General features: G+C 44.4%; 1 protein-coding gene across 1 annotated transcript in view; it reads left to right on the plus strand.

Moving 5' to 3' along the window:
* Positions 1–843: 843 nt before the first annotated feature.
* CCM2 (cerebral cavernous malformation 2) overlaps positions 844–22202 on the plus strand; it is a 52891-nt gene continuing 31532 nt past the window's right edge. The window contains exons 1-2 of the mRNA XM_011946784.1: positions 844–1631; positions 12065–12238. Coding sequence (XP_011802174.1) covers positions 1536–1631; positions 12065–12238 — 270 coding nt within the window. The 5' untranslated portion in view covers positions 844–1535. The remainder of the gene's footprint in view (positions 1632–12064; positions 12239–22202) is intronic.

Consider the following 22202-nt stretch of genomic DNA (forward strand, 5'->3'; position numbering starts at 1 on the left):
GGGATGGTCTCGATCTCCTGACCTCGTGATCCGCCCGTCTCAGCCTCCCAAAGTGCTGGGATTACAGGCTTGAGCCACCGCGCCCGGCCTCTACTCTGGTTTTTAAAGACAGAAAGTGACAGTCCAGTTAATACTGGATATTGATTCGAATCTAGTTCTAATGCTGCTTTTCCAGCTTTATGACAGTTTCTACATCTGTGGTATATAGAGTAATAATTGAAGCACTAAATTATTATTCTGAAACAGTCTTTTCAGAATCAAGAAATATTAAACTTTATTTGTTACAGGTTAATGAAATAGAACCATACGAAAGTACCATTTTTATAGCCAGAATACTGTTGAAAATCAACACTTTGATTTGGTTCAACCTAATATTTAAAAAATTGTAATTGTTTATTTATTGATCTGTGAATATAGTCACTCTGACCAGAATTTTTTTTTTTTTTTTGAGATGGAGTCTCACTCTGTCACCCAGGCTGGAGTGCAATGGCGCTTTCTTGGCTCACTGCAACCTCTACCTCCCAGGTTCGAGTGATTCTCCTGCCTCAGCCTCCCAAGTAGCTGGGATAACAGGCGCCCACCACTACGCCCAGCTAGTTTTTCTATTTTTAGTAGAAACGGGGTTTCACCTTGTTGGCCAGGCTGGTCTTGAACTTCTTACCTCAGGTGATTCACCTGCCTCGGCCTCCTAAAGTGCTGGGATTGTAGCAGACATGAGCCACCGCACCCGGCCAACCAGAATATTTAATTAAGTAGCCTTCCCTATTGGCAAACCATTCTGGAATTTTCAGAGTTCTAAGAGCCTTCACCAGCAACAGATCCAACTTCTGCTTTTCTAGATTAGGAAATTTGCCTTAAAGAAGTGAGGTTGCCCAGAGGCGCCCTGTTTAATTTCAAAGTGCTGCTGACTCAAACTCATGAGTCCTGGAGGCAGGTAGAGGCACTTGTAGGCTGAGGACCCGTAGAGCCCAGTGTACTCTGCCCAAGCCCCACCTGGGAATGGAGTTATCTCTGTAAAGATCTTGCTGCCTTTGAGCAAGCACTGCAAACAGGGTGGCTACAACAGCCTTGTCGTGTGTTTCCACCCTTCGTATGAGGCGGGTACCGTGGGTCTTCACCAGCAGCACGGCCTGTTGTCTCCAGGAAAGGGTGGCCCCTCACAGTGCTTTCTGTCTGCTTGTTTAGCTTTGGCATTAGAATGTGCAGAGTGGTGGACTTTCAAATTAATGTCCTTCCGTTGACTGCAGAGTTTCTGCTGGAAATGCAGGGAGGCTGCCTGTGGGGTTCGCGTGCTGTGGGGAGTAGGGAAAATGAGCTGATTTACTTTGTGTCTTTTTGTACATGCAGACTGTTTGGATTTTGCCAACAGTTTCTGGGTGCTGCCTGGTTTTTCAACTTTTAAAACATGGTAAACAGCTTCAGTGGCTTTGCAGAAGGAAGCTGTGGTTTCTGGTCTTCCTGTTCAGTCATGTTTTTTTCAGAGGGAGGGCTAACATCTGGCCATATTTTTCAACAAATTCAGAAGTGAATTGAGAATGCATAGTAGCTGTCGGCAGAGGAGGAGGAACCAGAATCTCTCCAAAGAAATTCCTCAAACAGAATTTCACACGGGGTATTCCATGGAGAATGAGGTAGGTGCAAGTCCAGTGAGGAAAGCGCCGTTTAGAATGATGGTGTGAGTCCCTTGTGGGTGGCTTTCATGGCTGCTTCCCAGGGCTTGCCCATTGTGAGCTAGGGTGGCCCGGTCTCCATGACCCCTGCTTTGGGAGGATGGGGTGGAGGGTTCATTTGCTGGCTTCCTGATCTGAGACCCTGTGGCAAGGGGCGTGTATGGAGAAGAAGCGCCGTCTCTTCCAGGTGGGGTGTATAGGTTGTTGCATTCATCCATCTTGACTCAAGGAAGAAGCCACAGGTTTTACATCTTCCAGGGAGAAGTAATTTTCCTATGGATTTGTGGTCAGTTGGGACCCAAGAGCTTGGTTGAAAAATTATATAGGGAGATGGTCAAGCAAGAGAGCACCCAAAACTGGAATTCCATCTATGAAACCTGCAACATGAGTAGGGTGCTGCTTAAGACCCCACCAGCATGGATCCTGGCCACCCCCAGTGTGGCCTCCTATGGGCACTAAGGTGCCTGTGTTTTTCTCACTGAAGCAAACAGGCAGTAGTGGGCAGAACTATGGTTCCCCTTGAAATTCGCTCTGTCGGCTGGATGCAGTGGTTTACGCCTGTAATCCCAGCACTTTGGGAGGTCAAGGTGGGCGGATCAGGAGGTCAGGGGATCAAGACCATCCTGGCTAACATGGTGAAACCCCGTCTCTACTAAAAATACAAAAAATTTGCCAGGTGTGGTGGCACACGCCTGTGATCCCACCTACTCAGGAGGCTGAGGCAGGAGAATCACTTGAACCCGGGAGGTGGAGGTTGCAGTCAGCCGAGATTGCACACTGCACTCCAACCTGGGCAACAGAGTGAAACTGCATCTCAAAAAAAAAAAAAAAAAAAGAAAGAAATTAGCTGTGTCCTGAGATGCGGGTGCACACCGAGTGTGTCGTACTCATCGTTTAATCCTCTCTAGCACTGAGGAAAGGAGGTCCTTTTTCCATTGGTAAGCACCAAAGCACTAAAAAAAAAAAAATGCTAATCTGTCAACTGGCGCTGCAGGGAGTGCTGGAAGTTTGTTGAAATTCAGATAGAAGGGCTGCAGTGTGGGTGTCCACAGAGGAGTTCTTTGTCATGAAGCTTGTAGGAGGGGGTTTGTTGTAGTGCCTCTGATGTGCACCTTAGGCAGTGTGATTTCTGAGGGATGGCAGATGTCACTCTGGGACTATAGCCTCTCACTGTCCAGCTGGACAGAATCATCGCTCCAGGTTCCACTGTCTTCTCAGACCTGGGCATTGAGTTTGGTGCCTCTTCCAGTCATTTTCCCTCATTCCTGCTGGGCCCTCATGTGGCTGTGCAGTTGCAGTTTGTCTGTCTCCCTCTTTAGACTAGGGGTTCCCGGGGGGCAGGGACAGTGGCTCCTACAGCTCCAGTGTCTGGCGCATAGTGAATACTCATGAGATGTGCTGAATGTTGGCCTTACGGATACCTAGGCCTTTTTATAATACTTTAAACATCTTTGTTCAGAGGGAGTTTTGTTTTATTAGATAAAACCTACCTTGTGGTTTTTTCATAAGGATTAAATAATTTGCACAAATGAAAATGCCTGAACCCTGTAGCAGAAACATGCTGGGTACTGCTCAGTGGGACTAAGTGTTCTTCCCTTTCTTCCTTCATAGACTTCTTAGCACTTTCTCCAGAGTAATACTGAGCTCAGTGTTTTGCATGGAGAACACAGCTAGAAGGTATAGTCATAAAATTTACTTTGGTCCCCAAGTAGAGGCCACTGTTGCATGAGTCTGTGTTTGCTGGTTCTTTTAGTGGATTCATTTCTCCTTGTAAATTAATAAACAGGTGCCCTGACTTATAAGTTAGTTTCTGAGAATTTGTTGAGTAGACCCAGTTACTCCGGATCCTGTTCACCCAAGTGAGCTGATAATGTTGAGCTTCAGATCTAACAAAACTCAAGACCCGCCGTTGGCACCCAAGGGCCAGCCTTGCCCAGAGCCTGAGCCTTGGCTTTGTGTGAGGAGGGCATTCTCACAAGCTAAGCCCTAGTAGGCCAGATTTAGTTTTAGTTTTTTAACTTAGAAGTACATTTTAGGTTTCCAACTTTGAGAGTTGTTTTAAGCTTAAGACATAAACTTTGTAAGAATTTGTAAGGATCTAGGGATCTTCCAGAGTGAGTTTAGAAAGTTCTGTACAGTTATCTGAGGTGGCATATATTCCATATCGATGTCTTTGCACAGCGCTGCATGGTGACTCAGAGCCCTGTGTTCCCTCCTCCTGGCTCCGTGCTGTGGATTCTGGCAGGTCCCTTCAACCCTTACAGCCTCAGTTTCTTCAGGAGAGACTTAGGCTGGGATAGACCCCACACCTCACCTTGGTGCTGGGACTCCACTCATGGAAGAGAAATAGCACTCAGCCTGGTTTCCTTCTAGGGACTGAACTGGTCCTTTGGTCTCTGAGGTTCAAAGGTGATAAGATCATTTGGTGGTGATGAACAAGCATACTCAATAAAATACATGTTGAATGGAAGAATGGTTGCCTGGGCTAATCCCACCTTTTAAATTCTATAGTACATCTATAGTACATTCTACTGAGTTAAAGAACCCATGATGGTTTACTGGAATCCTGATTCTGTACATTAAAAATATTCTAAACCATTTAATTATTTCCCTTCTTCCTTCCAGACAGGATCTCATTCTGTTGCCTAGGCTGAGTGCAGTGGTGTGGTCACAACTCACTGCAGCCTGAACCTCCCAAACTCAAGTGATCCTCCCATCTCAGCCTCCTGCATACCTGGAACTACAGGCTAATTTTTAATATTTTTTAGAGACCGGTCTTGCTATGTTGTCCAGGCTGGTCTTGAACTCCTGGCCTCAAGTGATCCTCTTGCCTTGGCCTCCCAAAGTGTTGGAATTACAGGTGTGAGCCACTGTGCCTGCCCTCAATTTGTTTTATTTTGCTTTTTCTTGAGACGGAGTCTTGCTCTGTCACCCAGGCTGGAGTGCAGTGGCGTGATCTTGGCTTACTGCAGCTGCCACCTCCCAGGTTCAAGCAATTCTCCTGCCTCAGCCTCCCGAGTAGCTGGGACTACAGGTGTGTGCCACCATGCCCAGCTAATTTTTGTATTTTTAGTGGAGACGGAGTTTCACCATGTTGACCAGGGTGGTCTCAAACTTCTGACCTCAGGTGACCCACCCGCCTCAGCCTCCCAAAGTGCTGTGATTACAGGCATGAGTCACTGCGCCTGGCCTCAATTATTTTTTAACTAGAACTTTCCTTTATATTTATTTTCTTTCTTTTTTTAGTTTTAAAAGAGACAGGGCCTTGCCCAGGTACAGTGACTTACACCTGGAATCCCAGCACTTTGGAAAGCCGAGATGGGTAGATCACTTGAGGTCAGGAGTTTGAGACCAGCCTGGCCAACATGGTGAAACCCTATCTCTATTAAAATTCCAAAATTAGCCAGGTGTGGTGGTGTGCACCTATAATCCCAGATACTCGGGAGGCTGAGGCAGGAGAATCGCTTGAGCCTGGGAGGTGGAGGTTGCTCTGAGCCAAGATCACGTGCCACTGTACTCCAGCCTGGGCTGTATAGTGAGACTCCATGTCAAAAAAAAAATGGGCCTTGCTCAGTCACTTAGGCTGGAGTGCAGTGGGCAGTCATAGCCCACTGCAGCTTTGAGCTCCTGGGTTCAAGTGATTCTCTCACGCCAGTCTTTCAGGTAGCTAGGACTACAGATGTATGCCACCATGCTCAGCTTTTTTCTTTTTAATTAATAATTATTATTTGTTTTGAGATGGTCTGGCTCAGTCACCCAGGCTAGAGTGCAGTGGTGCGATCACAGCTCAAGTGATCTTCCAGGCTCAAGTGATCCTCCCACTTTAGCCTCCTGAGTAACTGTGACTACAGGTGTGTGCCACCACATCCTGCTAATTTTTGTATTTTTTTTTAAAGATGAGGTCTCACCCTGTTTCCCAGGCTGGTCTCAAACTCCTGACTCTAGTGATCCTCCCATCTTGGCCTCCCAAAATGTTAGGATTACAGGCATGAACCATTGCGCCCAGCCATCAGCTTAAATTTTGTGTTCAAGAGCAACTTCTTTTCCAAAAATCTAAGGTGGCTTCCTGTTCAGTTTTGTATCTGGAATAGCAGAGAGCTCTCCCCCAGCACTGGCTGTCCCTCCTACCACCCCCTGCAGCTGAGAGCTGAGCAAACACTACCTCTGAAAAGCCCCATCATCCTCAGCGGGAACAGCACCTACCTTGCATTCTGTGCTGAATGGGTAGGAGTGGCAGAGGGAGGCTGCAGCAGATGTGCAAGGATGCATTTCTTTACTTAATAGTGTTAATATTCCGCTTTCTAGGAAGGCTTACCCATCAATTAAAATTATTTGAGACATTAAAAAAAGAAACTTATGGTAGCTGCTGTTGAAGACTAAGGACTAGGGCCAGAGAGATGCCTGCCTCCAAGTAGTCCTCAGAATCTGCTTGTTAAACTGTTCGTGATTTGGAGGCCCAGGTAGAAGGGGCAGGTTCCTCTGAAGCACCTTGGCCTGCCCTATCTTTGGTGTTCCGGGGTCACCCTCCTCTGCTAGCCCGTGAGCAGTCAGATGGCTGCTCATTACTTCTCCTTGTCTCTGCTGCTCAGAACAGCAGCTTTAAGAACAGGGTGGCTGAGCCCTAAGTGTACCTTTGGAGCATCCTATGTGTCTTCAGCATTGATTGGCTGTTTTTACTGTGGATTTAATTTCAGTTACTTTACTCTGGTCTTACTACTTCTGCTTGACTGTGACATCGTTGAGGGCAGGGGCTGTGTCACCTCTGACCAAAGGGCCTCCCCAGTTGCCTAGCCTGGTCCAAGCGTTCCATCAAGAGTCTTTACCAGCATTTATTGCTGTCCAGTCTGTGCAAGCTCCATGCTGGCTGCTGGGTAAGAGCCAAGGGCAGCCGGGCGCAATGGCTCATGCCTGTAATCCCAGCACTTTGGGAGGCTGAGGCAGGTGGATCCCCTGAGGTCGGGAGTTTGAGATCAGCCTGGCCAACATGGTGAAACCCTGTCTCTACTAAAAATACAAAAATTAGCCAGGCATGAAAATTAGCCAGGCATGGTGGCGGGTGCCTGTAATCCCAGCTACTCCGGAGGCTGAGGCAGGAGAATTGCTTGAACCAGGGAGGCGGAAGTTGCAGTGAGCCAAGATCACGCCATTGCACTCCATCCAGCCTGGGTGACAAGAGCAAAACTCTGTCTCAAAGAAAAAAAAAAAAGAAAAAGAGCAAATGCCAGAGGAGGACAGAGCTGGGCTCAATCTAGGGAAGAACTGATGCTTGGGCAGTAAGAGGCATCTACAGAGGGCCATCCTGGTTACCTTGCCCTGCAAGAGTTCCTACTGTTTCTCCCTAACTGCAGAGGGTCTCTTTTTAGGGGTGGGATTGTGGGACAGGGGGCCCCAGGGTCCTTCCCAGTGCAGACTATAATTCTGTGTGGAGACTATAATTTTATGACCTGTACATCAACATTAAAATAACAGTGTAGGTTGCATGAGGTTTGTGGGACCTGTTGATTTGGTGTGGGCTTCTTGGTTAGAGGTTGATCTTGGCAAATCTCCTGTCTCAGAGTTGGTTTCCTGTTGCTCCCATAGGTAGGTTAGTAACTAGTTTGGCTAACAGACAGCTTTGAGAAGAGCCAACAAATGGAGCCAGACTTCTTGCCCACACTGTCAGATTCAGAGCCCAGTCACTGTCCATGACATAGCTAGTTATCATTTAGGGATGAGCTTTGGGGGCTAGCAGGCAGAAATGGTTTAGGGACAGCCATTTTCCTGTGGCTGATGTGAGATTATCCATGTCTGTGGAGATGCAAGCTTCTGAAAAGCTGGGCTCATGGGCCACATGCCTCTGTATTTCCATAACCTCCAGGCCAGGGTCTTGCACATCATAGGGCCTGGGAGAATAAGTGAGTGGTCAAGCATACATATTTGAAAAGTAATTCATGTGCCATCTGGTCACCTGGGGATGCCAGCGGAGAGGAAATCATAGGCAAGCAAAGCCTGGTGTGCTTTTAGTGAGGCTAGAGAAACGTCATTTTTTGCATGGCTAAAATTGCACCACTAAATTTTGAGGACCATTTTTAACTTATAGTTTACCATGATTTCTTGGCTGACAAATTCAGCCAAGAAATGGTGACCATTTCCCACCATTCTCCCATGAGAACCCCACACTGCAAACTACCTGTCATATCCAAACTTGTCCTGGGGCTCAAAGCTTGTCAGGGATTAAGGAGAATGAAGCCTGAAAGTGCCTCAGGGACATCCTGTTTTCACTGCTGTCATAGAGCCAGGGCCTGGGCAGCACAAGGCCATATGCTCTCTGAGCCCAGGCCAGTCCCAGCAAGCTCTCCTGGAAACACTTTTTCTTTTTTCTTTTCTTTTCTTTTTTTTTTGAGATGGAGTTTGGCTCTTGTTGCCCAGGCTGGAGTACAATGGTGCAATTTCAGCTCACTGCAACCTCTGCCTCCCAGATTCAAGCGATTCTTCTGTCTCAGCCTCTTGAGTAGCTGGGATTACAGTTACCTGCCACTGCGCCCGGCTAATTTTTGGTATTTTAAGTAGAGATGGCATTTCACCATCTTGGCCAGGCTGGTCTCAAACTCCTGACCTCAAGTGATCTGCCAGCCTTGGCCTCCCAAAGTGCTGGGATTGTAGGCCTGAGCCACCATGCTTGGCCTTTTTTTTTTTTATCTTTGAGATGGAGTTTCATTCTTGTTGCCCAGGCTGGAGTGCAGTGGCACAATCTCGCCTCACTGCAACCTCCGCTTCTCTGGTTCAAGCAATTCTCCTCTCTCAGCCTCCTGAGTAGCTGGGATTATAGGCGCCTGCCACCACACCTAATTTTTGGTATTTTTAGTAGAAATGGGATTTTACCATCTTGGCCAGGCTGGTCTCGAACTCCTGACCTCAAGTGATCTGCCTCCTCACCCTCCCAAAGTGCTGGGATTACAGGTGTGAGCCACGGCACCCAGCTTCTGGAAGCACTTTTAAAAAAGTTTTTGTTTTTCTTGAGACAAGGTCTCACTCTGTTGCCCAGGCTGGAGTGCAGTGGCATGATCACAACTCACTGCAGCCTTGACCTACCAGGCTCAAGCAACCTCCTGCCTCAGCCTCACAAGTAGTTGATACTACATGCATGAACCACCACACCTGGCTAATTTTTGTAGTTTTTGTAGAGATGGGGTCCCACCAGGTTACCCGGGCTGGTCTTGAACCCCTAAGCTCAACAGTCCACCCACCTTGGCCTCCCAAAAGTGCTGGGATTATAGGCATGAGCCACTGCACCCAGCCTGGGAGCACTTTCTGTTGCCTCTGTGGTTTGTCTTAGAATCATCTTGTAAGGATATTGGTGATCTTAATTTTTTATGCTTTTGTATTTTGCCTCAGTTTAAGTGTAATCAGCAGGAAGCAGAAAATATTCATCCTTTTCAAAAAATATTTAAAAATTCAAATATTAAAAACATACAAAGAAAAGTAAACGAAGCTACTGTATGTATCATCTGGCTCCAACTGTTACCAACTCTGAGGACCTTTAGTCATCCTTACTCCATCCTCTTCCCCCACCACAGGTTGTGCTGAACAGCAGAGAATGGGACCTGGGAGGGGGCCTATTCCAGGTTAAAGGGGAGAGACTACTCCTGATCGACGGGGGACTACTCTGGGTCTATGAGAGGACTAGTTCAGGTAGATAGGGGACTATTCCAGGTCAATGGGGAACCACTCCGGGTCAAGGGAAGACTATTCCAGGTCAGGCGGGGGGAGCTATTCCAGGTGAAGAAGGCAGATGCAGGGCTGGGTCCAGTCAGCCCAAGTGAGAGGAAGCATTTTAGCAGATTATAGGGCTTTAAGCCTGGGTCACAGGTGTGTCACCTGTTGGGGCCATGAATGTAGAGCTTAGGCTGGCATACTGCTCCAACTTTATTATCTAGTCTGTGGTCATGATGTGTAGGAGACAGATATATATATGTATAGACAGCAGTGGAAGAAGAGATGAATTATTGTCAAGGTAAATACAGTCATAAAATTAACTGCTGTATATTTTGTTTGTTCACAACATATCAGACATGTGCTCAGAGCTTTATGTAGATTATTGTATTGATTGCCTGTGGCACTTCTCTAAGGATTGTTAGCCTTAGAGATGTGCAGATGGTGAGAGTTCATCCAACCTGTTTGCTTAGTAAGTGGTGCAGCCCAACGCATGCCGGAGCAGAGGTCATGCCTAAGACCTGAAGAATATCTGTATTTACTGGCAGAAGAAAGAGAGCTGGCAGGAAACACAGGGGACAGAGTGACAGAGGTGTGGTGGCAGCATTAGTCCACTTCTCTGGAAGCAAGACTTTGTTGTGTTTTTTGTTTTTGTTTTTGTTGAAAGAGCCTCCTGATTCCGTATCTGTTTTAGTGGGTAAATGCAATAAAAACCTAGCTCTGAAAGGGTTAAATAAAGAAGGGTAAGGAGGAAGCTGAGGAACAGAAAGCTCAGCCTTGGCTGTCAGGAGGCAGCAGGGTCAGGAAAAATGTTGGGTTTTGCTTTTTGAGGATTTGTTTTCTTTGGGGTGGCCTTTGTTTGCTTATTTATTTTTTTCCCCTAATTCTGGAGAGCTGAGTGTGATGGTGGTGGTGGGGAGGGGCTCATACAGGGCAGGGTCCAACCCCAGCCTCGTTAGGGAGCCACTGGATGACCGATTTCTGCCTTTGTCAGGAGTGGTTACTGAACAGTGTAGTCCTTGGCTGTGATTGTCCATCTGTGAAATGGGTGGTTTTGAGGAGGTGTCCTTATAGGACCACAGCTTCTGCTATACCATTTTATATTGGATTTGGCATATGGGTGAATTTCCCATATGCTGGAGAGAGACAGAAATGAGAACTTTTAATGAAAATTTGGTGATTTATTGTATATATGTTTTTGTTTGTTTCTGTGTTTGGTGATAAGGGGGGTCTGAGCTGGGAATACTGTGGGGGTTTCGGCTGCCATCTGTGCACTGGGTCACCCCATCCTGGAGGCACCTGCAGAAGGAGTGTTGTCATCTCTTCCTGCATTTCCTCTATTGAGAGTTATGGAGAAGACAGTGGGGAATAAGTTCTCACTCTTAGTCACGGCTCTGGTTTTTGCAGGCCTGTGTGATGTTTCCTTGCTGCGGCTGCACATCAGTGTCTCGTTTTCTCAGGTTTATGTTCCTTTGAGTGACTGTAGATGGGGATTGTAGCATGATCTCTCAGCACAATTTGGGTTTGCTTCGCCCCCCAGCCCCCCAACCCAGCACCATTGTCAAAGGTGGTGATGAAAAGCTTTCTTACGGAGTTACTGTGAAGGAAGTGTCAGGTCTTTTCCTGGGTTGCGCAGGTGAGGCTTGCTGTAATCCTCTCTTGGTCTCTCACTCTTTAAGTTGACATTGATTGCAGGATTAGCCTTCAGAACCCTCATGAGATGCTGGATAGGGTGTGAAGTCATCAAAGTTAGGGGCTGGCCAGCTGCTGATCAGGGCTTCTCCCCCGCAACCTTTCTTTTTTTTTTTTTTTTTGAGACAGTATCTTGCTTTGTTGCCCAGGCTGGAGTGCAGTGGCATCTCGGCTCACTGCAACCTTCGCCTCCCAGGTTCAAGCAATTCTTCTGTCTCAGCCACCCAAGTAGCTGGGATTACAGACATGTGCCACCATACCTGGCTAATTTTTATATTTTTAGTAGAGATAGGGTTTCATCATGTTGGCCAGGCTGGTCTCGAACTCCTGACCTTAAGTGATGTGCCTACCTCAGCCTCCCAAAGTGCTGGGAATCCAGGCATGAGCCACCGTGCCCGGCCTGGTTTCTCCCTTGTTGATCTGCATTGGAGCTCATCACGCTCAGTGTCCGCACTTGGAGTCATGAAGTCCCCATTGGGGAAGGAATTGCATAAAAAACATGTGCCCCATTAAGCCATTAAGAAATGTGCTTCTGTAGAATGTGCTCAGCCTTGGCTGTTGAGATGCTTAACTTGTTGATGCCAGCACCGACCACACTTTCCACCTGCCTTCCCGGAGTTCTCAGAGATGAAGTGTCTCAGCTGAACCGGAAAGAGTTGGAATGATGTTATGTTTTATCTTCTGTGGGGAATCTCCCTCTTCTGTCATTGTCTTGCCAGATAAGATTACCTGCCTTCTATGTGTTGTACGAACAGGTGAAGAACAGGGCTCCTCCTTGCCAGAGTCTGCATGGCAGCCCAGCCGCACCCTGCCGGCCTGCATGTTGGCTGGGGTCCCTCAGGCTTGTGTGCTGTTGATACCTTTCTCACCAGTCTGGCAGTCAGTGATCCCTGATCCCTGTTGCATGGGGACCGTGGTAGTAGTTTTGGCTACTTCTGTTTGTTAACCATAGGTACAACACAAAGCATTTGTAAATAATGAACTCCAATCATTGCCGTTTCTGCCTGCAGCCTGGAATTGTCTCGCCATTTAAACGAGTATTCCTAAAAGGTGAAAAGAGTAGAGATAAGAAAGCCCATGAGAAGGTGACAGAGAGGCGCCCTCTGCACACTGTGGTGTTGTCATTGCCTGAGCGCGTCGAGCCAGACAGACTGCTGAGCGACTATATTGAGAAGGAGGTAAAGGTAAGTCGTCATGGGCCACAGGATATGCCTGCCAAACGACAGTGATGGTCATGCTTGTATCCACCAGACACTCTTGAGTTTATAAGACACAGCCACACAAACACCTTAGTAGTTGATTATCCCACCCATTGTCTTGTCCATGGTGATAAATTTAATAATTGGATAACCGAAAACCCAGATTCTGTCTGCTAACCCCAGTTTGTTTTTTTCTGTAGTAGCAATGTCACCTTCTTTCTCTCGAAGGCTTGGCTCTGTGGGTAGTATGTGCTGCTCCACCATAAGAGGGTTCAAGAGCTGGGAGAAAACTCACATCTCCTGTAGTTTGCAGTTGAAAAGAGTTACCTGGTCAAGGCCATGACCTTGCAGGTCTAACAGTCACCGCCTAGAATTCAGACCATGTGTTTGAGGCTCATCATTGGGTCTCAGAGGCCTGAGGCCAAAATACTGTGCATAAACCATGTGATGTGCATAAGTTGATTTTTAATCCCTCCCCTAAAATGAAAGTAAATGAATAAAAAGGTATAAAGCCATGAGGTCAGAGGGAATAGGAAAGGAGACAACAGTGGATGAGGTGGTCCATAAACATGGAAGAAGAAAACTGCTGAGGGTGAGATAACTGAGTTAGAGGTAACGCAGCCAGACCCGAGTTCCTGCAGAGGATACGGAGTCCAGGGGGCTCAGGAGGGGCATGGGGCAGTGCAAATGTCCATGGGAGGGATTTCCACTCTCACCTGGCCCAGCCAGATGATTAACTCACCCCCACCCACTGGAAGATGGGGCTTTGGACATACAGAAACCTGATATAGGGGCAGCTGGGGAGAGACCAACACAGAAGATAAGGAAGTCTGGTCAAAGCCTGTATGTGGAATGGAGAGAATTCCCAACTCCTTTTTCTTTCAAGCTTCTGGAATGCCTTCAGCCCAGGCCTTTCCAACAAAGGAATTCTTAGAAGGGTGCTCATTGGGGAAGTTGAGCAGCCCATACTGGCCCTTGGGGTTACCCACCCAACCAGCCTGAATAAACTCCAACAGTCAGGACTCCCGCCAGGTATCCGGCGTCTGTCAGCTTTTTGGAGCCTCATTTCAAACACAGGCAGCTGAGTATAAGTACATGTTTGAGGACAACTTTCAACCTCAAGGCAGAACTCAAGACAAATACACAAAATAAACATGAATAAACAGCAACAATGCAGAAAATAGGGGAAGAAATTTAAAAGTATATAATATTTTCAGAAAGATAAGAGGAAATATTGTTAACAGTGACAACAGGATTCTACTTTTAAATAAAAGGTGAGAGGAAGAGCTTCTGGAATTAAACCTATGTTAATTAGGCTGGGTGTGGTGGCTCACACCTGTAATCCCAGCACTTTAGGAGGCTGAGGTGTGCGGATCACTTGAGGTCAGGAGTTCGAGACCAGCCTGGCCAACATGGAGAAATCCTATGTCTACTAAAAATACAAAAATTAGTTGGGTGTGGTGGCAGGCACCTGTAATACCAGGTACTTGGGAGGCTGAGGCAGGAGAAACACTTGAACCTGGGAGGCAGAGGTTGCAGTGAGCCAAGATCATACCACTGCGCTCCAGCTTGGGTGAAAGAGTAAGACTGTGTCAAAAAGAAAAAAAAAAAAAGGCAAACAAAACGACTATGTTATTTATATATCTTTAAAAAAATCAATAGAGGTGTTGAAAGATAAAAGTAAAAAAAAGTCCCAGAAAGAATATTCAAAAGACAAAGAAGGTTAATAAACAAAAGATGAGACAGAGAAATGAAATTAGATGATCAATTCAGGAAGTTCAACATCTGACTCCCAGGAATAAAGAATGAAGGGAAGAGTGAGAAGAAGTTATTAAGACAGTAAAGGAAGACTATTTTGAAGAATTGACTGATGGACATGACTCCCCCCATTGAAAGGATTCTGTCATGATGACTAGACAGGTCTCTAAAACCTCAACTCTCAGAAGCTGGTTCTTAGAAGTTGCCGGAGGATGTGCTGCATCAAAACATAAGGGGAGGCTGGGTGCGGTGGCTCACGCTTGTAATCCCAGCACTTTGGGAGGCCAAGGGTGGGGCAGATCAGATGAGGCCAGGAGTTTGAGACCAGCCTGGCCAACATGGCGAAACCCTGTCTCTATTTAAAATGCCAGAAAAATTAGCTGGGTGTGGTGGCACATGCCTGTAATTCCAGCTACTTGGGAGGCTGAGGTACGAGAATCGCTTGAACCCGGGAGGCGGAGGTTGCAGTGAGCCAAGATGGCACCACGGCAGTCCAGCCTGGGCAACAGCATGAGACACAGTCTTCAAAAACAAAATCAAACAAAACACAAGGGCAAACCAAGAAGAGGAAAACATGGATTCATAGCCCAAGGGGTCTGCCAGGGAAAGGAACAAAGATAATTCCCAGGATAACAGGAAAGCAAAGTCCCAGGAAAATAAGAAACAGGCCACAGAAGCTCTGGGATAAGTAATACTAAATGTTTAGTATTACTAAAAGTAAAAGTAAATACTAAATGTTTGGGTAGAATAATGTATTGAGAAGTTGTTGAAGAAATAGAATAGTACATAGAAAACAAAGCAAATGGAGGTGTGGAGGAATTGATAATAAATCATTAAAAATGAAAACTTAAAGGTTGGAAGTTTTCTGGGAAGATGTATTTTCCCTATTCTTCTAGTTAAGTGCACCTAAAATCTAAAATTCTTGGACACTAGATGCAGTAACATAAGAACACTCTGAAAGGTAGAGAGAAGGCAGACCACCCAGGACCCAGAAAACGACCCAGTAGTTATTTCTTCAGGTTATCTTTTTGCCTCATGTAGCGCAGACTATGAGCTGAAGAAGCTGGCAACCCGGAAACACCAACAGGCAACAGGTACAGACAGAACCCCCTGCAAAAGTCAGCTCCTTCTGACCAAAGGACCAGGAAAGGGGCAGCCTAGCACAAGACAGAATATTTAGACAACTGCTCAGTGCCAACCAAACATGACAGAAAGAGCTGTGGTCCTACCTCTGTGCCTGCTAGCAAAGGCTAAGTGAGAGCCACTTATTCCCCCAGAGAAAGTTGAATAGGGAGGGACCATGGACTTTTATCCCTGTTGGGCAGTAACAAACCCCTAAGGAATCTTGTGTGGTTCTGGAGTGTTAGTGGAGACCACATTGGGTGGGGCAGTAATGAGGCCCTCCTTTTCCTCCCACCCAGTGGGAAGAATCAGTGGAAGCCACATGGGGAGTCAGAACTCTTATCATACCCAGCAGTAACGAGGAAGGAGCCCTCCACGCAGAAGGTCAAGTAGAGAATCCGACCTTTGACCCCTACTTGGTGGTAAAAAGGTGGTGGTGCCGAGAGCCGTGGCCCATGCCTGTAATCCCAGCACTTTGGGAGGCCGAAGCGGATGGATCACGAGGTCAGGAGTTCAAGACCAGCCTGACCAATGTGGTGAAACCCCATCTCTCCTAAAAATACAAAAATTAGCTGGTTGTGGTGGCACATGCCTATAATCTCAGGAGGCTGAGGCAGGACTATTGCTTGACTCCGGAAGGTGGAGGTTGCAGTGAGCCGAGTTCTCACCTCTGCACTCCAGCCTGGGTAACAGAATGAGACTCCATCTCAGAAAAAAAAAAAAGGTGCCATTCCCTTCCCTTCTGAGGGTCTAAGTTAAATTTTCTAACATTTGTATTGTTGAAGTCCTGAAAAGAGAGGAGAAAGAGGGAAGGGCTGAAAAACTTTTCAAAGATCTTACAGGTTGGAACATTTGGCAAAGGACAAACTTAAAAGATTCAGAAAGCTGAGCAAATGCCAAACAAGATGAAGAAATCCACTACTGAAGTCCATCATAGTAGAATTTCTGAAAAGTAAAGACAACAACAAAAAATCTTGAAAGTGGCAAGAAGGAAACACTTTACTCATAGGGGAAAATGGAAAGACTGCAGATTTCTTGTTACACATAGTGAGGACCAGTGGCACAACATTCTTCAAGTTCTGAGAGACCCTGAGAATCAAAAGGATAATGAGAGAACACGAGCAACTCCACACACAAACCGTGGGCCAAAAAATAGACCAATTCCTTGAAAAGCACAAACTCCTCCCACAGGCATCCAGTATGAAATAGATCATTTGAATACCCCTATAATTATTAAAGATTACTAATTACTAATTTGATTAATAATTACTAATTTGAAAACTCCCATTTAAAAAAATCTTCAGACCCAAATGGTTTCACTGGAGAATTCTATCAAACATTTAAAGAATTAATGTCAATTCTACATACTCTTCCAGAAAAACAGAAAGGGAGGGAACTCTTCTCTTCTCCCCTCTCACCTCTCCCCCTCCCCTCTTCTCTTTTCTCCTCTTCTTTTTTTTTTTTCTTGGGATAGGGTCTGTCTCTGTTGCCCGGGTTAGAGTGCAGTGGCATCATCTTGGCTCACTGCAGCCTCGACCTTCCAAGCTCAAGCAGCCCTCCCACCTCAGCCTGCCACCATGCCCAGCCAATTTTTTATTTTGTAGAGATGAAGTCTCACTATGTTGACCAGCCTGTCTTGAACTCCTAGACTCAAGCAGTCCTCCCACCTCAGCCTCCCAAAGTCCTGGGAATATAGGCCTGAACCACTGCACTTGGCTGGGAATATTTTCTGACTCATTTTGTAAGGGCAGTATTGCCCTGATATCAAAACCAAACAAAAAACAGTGCAAAATTAAAAGAAATAACAGACACCAATACAAACATAAAATTCCTCAGGAAAATATTAGGTAACATATTCAGCAATATAGAAAAAGAATTATACCTACTGTGGCTCTGAGAATAAACAACAAAAAAGAATTATATACCATGAACAAGTGGAGTTTATTCTAAGGATGCAAGGCTGGTTTGGTACTTGAAAATGTAATCCATCGGCAGGAGAATCACTTGAACCCAAGGAGGCAGAGGTTGCAGTGAGCTGGGATTGCACCAGTGCACTCTAGCCTGGGTGATGGGGCAAGACTCCATCCCCCCAAAAAAAAAATTGTGGAGAAATTTTAATGAACAGTTCTTCAAATATTTAACTTTATTTTTTTTCTTTCCTTCTAGGGCTCCCATTAATCACATATTGATATTTATTTTATTTATTTTATTTTTCATGCCCTTCTCTCATTTTTCCTGTTCTTTACTCTTCCCAATGCCTTCTGGGAATGTTTCAAACCACTCTCCATCTAATGAATTCATTCATCAACTGTATTCATTCAACCCTGAATTAAATTGTTTGTTTCTACTATATCTGATTGGTCCTTTTTTATAACTCCTGGTCCCTATTTGTTTCCAGTGCCCTCCTACATGCCCTTGAGAATATTTATTAGGATTATTGTAAATTCTTGTTTAATTACAATAATTTTGTTTAGTTTGTGATCTTGCGTTTCCAGTGCTTTAGGTCTGTATTCCACAGATCTCTCTTTATTTTTTCCATTCCCTCCAGAGTATCAGCTATAGTTTTTTTGTTTTGTTTTGTTTTGGGACGGAGTCTCGCTCTGTCGCCGGAGTGCTGTGGCGCAGGCTCTGCTGACTGCAAGCTCCACCTCCCATGTTCACGCCATTCTCCTGCTTCAGCCTCCTGACTGGCTGGGACTGCAGAGGCCCACCACACCCAGCTAATTTTTTTATATTTTTAGTAGAGACGGGGTTTCACCGTGTTGGTCAGGGTGGTCTCGATCTCTTGACCTTGTGATCCTCCTGCCTTGGCTTCCCAAGGTAATGGAATTACAGGCTTAAGCTACCATGCCCGGCCCAGCTATAGTTTTTATATTATATTCTGAATTCCATCGATAGCCCACTTGCTTTTGAGGCATCTCCAGGATGAGATTCAAAGGAGGGAAAACCCAATTGTGTGAGTTCCCCATCTTGACTCTTGACTTCCCTACAGCATAAACTATACTTGTGGTCCTCAAGATTTAGCCCAATTGGACTGGGCTGTCTTTTTATGTTCAGTAGAATTAGACTACATCACAGAACCTCCATACATTTTCTACTGGTTTATGGAGAGAATTGTCATTTTCTAGAGGGCAGGGAAGAGACATTAGTGGCCTCATATGGCAAATTACTATGGAAAATGTAATTATTTCCAAATTTTCTTAGAACCATAATACTTTGTGATTATTATAGTGATTCTTATTTTCCTTCCTTCCTTCCTTCCTTAGATCTCTTAAGTATACCCTATATAATTTGATCTTTAATTCAAAAGTTATTAAAATTTTGTTTTGAAGATTTCATAACTAAACTCTAACCAATCCCTAAGATAACTAGAAAAACCTCTTGGTTTTACAAAACTAGTTTGTATAGTGCTGTTCTAAAAGTACAATTCGAAATTGGTGAAATTATTTGTGGCCTGTCTTTATGTTCTTGCTGTATCAATATTTGTATCTTGTCAGATACCTTTACATATGTCTAGCCTTTTCTTTCTATCTGACATTAACTTTTTCAACAAATGTTGTTGAACACTTGCTGTAGTATTGTTCTAGCTGCTAGGTGCAACTAGAAGTGATAGCTGATAGAGCAATTTCTTTAGAGTGGTTTGTGCAGGTTCAGTTGAAAAATCAGTGCCTGGTTTCCATTCAGGCCCTCCTATTGTGCGTGGGAACTTGAGTCACCTTGAAACTTGTATTGATTTCCATAAATGAGAAGTTAGATGAATTGCTTAATAATACCATATATTTGCAGAAATAAAAGAAAAATCACAGCTTAAAAAAAAAAGAAAATGTAATCCATCATATTAACAAGCTAAAGAAGAAAAATCACGTGATTATATCAATCAATGGCAGAAAGTTTATTTGACAAAATTCAGCACCCATTCTTGATTAAAAACTCAGACAAACAGGGCCGGGCACAGTGGCTCACGCCTGTAATCCCAGCACTTTGGCAGGCCAAGGCGGGTGGATCACAAGGTCAGGAGATCGAGACCATCCTGGCTAACACGGTGAAACCCCGTCTCTACTAAAAATACAAAAAATTAGCGGGGCTTGGTGGTGGGCGCCTATAGTCCCAGCTACTTGGGAAGCTGAGGCAGGAGAATGGTGTGAACCCAGGAGGCGGAGCTTGCAGTGAGCCGAGATCACGCCACTGCACTCCAGCCTGGGCGACAGAGCGAAACTCTACCTCAAAAACAAACAAACAAACAAAAACTCAGACAAACAAGATACGTGTACGAACAATGAATATGTGGATATCAAAATTAAATCAATACCATTTACAATCACTTAAAAAATGAAACACGGATATAAATCTTACAAAACATGAATAAGATTTGTATGCTGAAAACTATACAACACTGATTAAAGAAATCAAAAGTCTGAATAAATGGAGAGACATACTGTGTTCATGGATTGAAGTTTCAACCTAGTTAGTATGTTAGTTATCCCTAAGTTGATATAAATGGATCAGCTCCTTGAAAAGCACAAACTACTACTACAAGCCATCCAATATGAAATAATTTGAATAGCTTGTAACTATTAAAAGTGAATTTTACAATTCCTACCAAAATTTCAGCAAGAACTTTTTGTAGATAATAAACAAGACTATTCTTAAAGTGCAGTGGCACGATCTTAAATTTCAAGCTATTCTTTTAATGGAGAGGCAAAATAAGTAGAATAGCTAAAAATAATTTTGAAAAAGAAGAAAATGAGAGGAGTCAGCCTGCCTGATTTCAAGATAGATCATACTGCTATCACAATCAAGACAGTGTGTACCTGCAGAGGGACTGACACAGAGATCAGGGGAGCAAAGTCATGGAAAACAGATCCACACATATATGCCCAGCTGATTCTTGACAGAGGTTCACAAACAATTCAGTGGAGAAAGGATAGCCTTTTAACAAATGGTGCTGGAGCAGTTGGACATTTGTAGGCAAAAATTGAATCTTGCCCTAAATTTCACAACTTAAATACAAAAATTAACTCAAAATGGATCATAGGCTTAAATATAAAATACAACTTCTAGGAAAAAGCATAGAAAATGTTCAGGATGCAGGGCTACACAAAGAGTTTTGAGACTTGATACCTAAAGCATAATTCATAAAAGAAAAAACATAAACTGGACTTCATCAAAATTTAAAACTTTTGCTCTATAAAAGACAAAAGATACGTTACAGACTGAGAGGACATATTTTTAAACCACATATCTGACAAAGGGTTGGTATCTACAGTATATAAAGAACTCTCAAAACTTCAACAGTAAAACAAAGAATCCAATTAAGGCATAAGCAAAAGACAGGAGGAGATACTTCACTGAAGAGGGTATACAGATGGCAGTAAGCATATGAAAATATGCTCAAATCATTAGCCATCAGGAAAATGTACATTAAAACCATAATGAGCTGCCAATATACACCTAACAGAATGTCTTAAATTTAAAAAAAGTAGAAAACAAGATGCTGGAGATGATGTTGAGGAACTGGACCCCTCATTCATTGCTGGTAGGGATGTAAAATGGTACCGCCACTCTAGAAAACAGTCTGGCAGTTTCTTTAAATCTCCACATGCAACTACCAATAACTTGGCAATTGCACTCCTAGGCATTTATCCCAGGGAAATGAAAATTTATGTTCACGTGAAAACCTGCATATTAATATTCAAAACAGTTGTATTCATAGTAGCCCGAAACTAGAAACAACTCCATGTCCTTTGGTGGATAAATGGTTAAACAAAATGAGGTCCATCCATGCCATGAAAGACTATTCAGTAATACGAAGGGCTGGGCATGGTGGCACCTGCCTGTAGTCCCACCTACTTGGGGAGACTGAGGCTGGAGGATTGCTTGAGCCCAGGAAGTGGAGGCTGCAGTGAGCCGTGATCACGCCACTGTGCTCCAGTCTGGATGACAGTGAGACCCTGTCTTAAAGCAACCACAAAGGAACAAATTACACAGCAACCTGGATGGGCCTCTAGAGAATTATGCTCAGTGAAAAAAGCCATTCTGAAAGCTTTCACACCGTATGTTCCTTTCTGTAACATCCTTGAAATGACACAGTTGCTGAGGTGGAGAACAGATTAGGGTTTGCTAGGGTTGGAGAGAAGTAGGTGAGCCTATAAAGGGCAACAGGAGGGGTCCTCACAGTGATGGGTGCTCTGGCTGTGTTTACGTCAGTGTCCTGGTGTGATGTGCTATAGTTCTGCAAGATGTCACTGCTGGGGGCAGTAGGGTAAAGGGAGCGATGGATCTCCCTGTATCATTTCTTATAATAAGAGGCGAATTTACAGTTACCTTAAAATAAAAGTTTAATTATAAAGAAATTGTAATTTGACTACTACTTGGCATGTCAGTGAGAGAATGTAGATAATAAAATGATGTAAGAACTAAGTATTGATTAAGAAAAATTATCTAAGTTGTAAGAAAAGAGAGGGAAAGTGGGAATGGTGATATAATTGGAAGTCAATAAATAATGTCTTAAATTGTAAGCAATCGCAACATAAGCCTGTTATTTAGAAAAATGGCTCTAGATGCTAGAAGAATCAGAAGACTCCTGTGTGGCCGCCTCTTGGAAGTGGTTTGTGGATGGGGTTGGTAAAGGAGATTGTTCTTTTTTTGTTTTACAATTTTTTGGAACTTTATTTGCCTTTTTAAACTGTATACATTTCATAAAATAAAAACAATGACAACAATAAAATCCACCAGTGATAGGAGACATTTAATCCCACCTACTCCAATGTGGTGGTTATGGGAAGTATTTTGTATTTAGAATGAACATTAATGAACAAGTTGAAAGGAATTTAAAGTAGCTTCTGTCTTGGAATGCTTACTTTGTGCAGCAATACTGTTTAACATTTTAAATACATTTTTCTCATTTAATCTTCACAAAACCTTCATAAAGTAGGAACATTACTTTGGGAGGCCGAGGCGGGCAGATCACCAGGTCAAGAGATCAAGACTATCCTGACCAACATGGTGAAACCCCGTCTCTACTAAAAATACAAAGATTAGCTGGATGTGGTGGTGTGCACCTGTAGTC

This window comes from Colobus angolensis, unplaced genomic scaffold (genome assembly GCF_000951035.1).
Source record: "Colobus angolensis palliatus isolate OR3802 unplaced genomic scaffold, Cang.pa_1.0 Scaffold253, whole genome shotgun sequence".
Lineage (NCBI taxonomy): Eukaryota > Metazoa > Chordata > Mammalia > Primates > Cercopithecidae > Colobus > Colobus angolensis.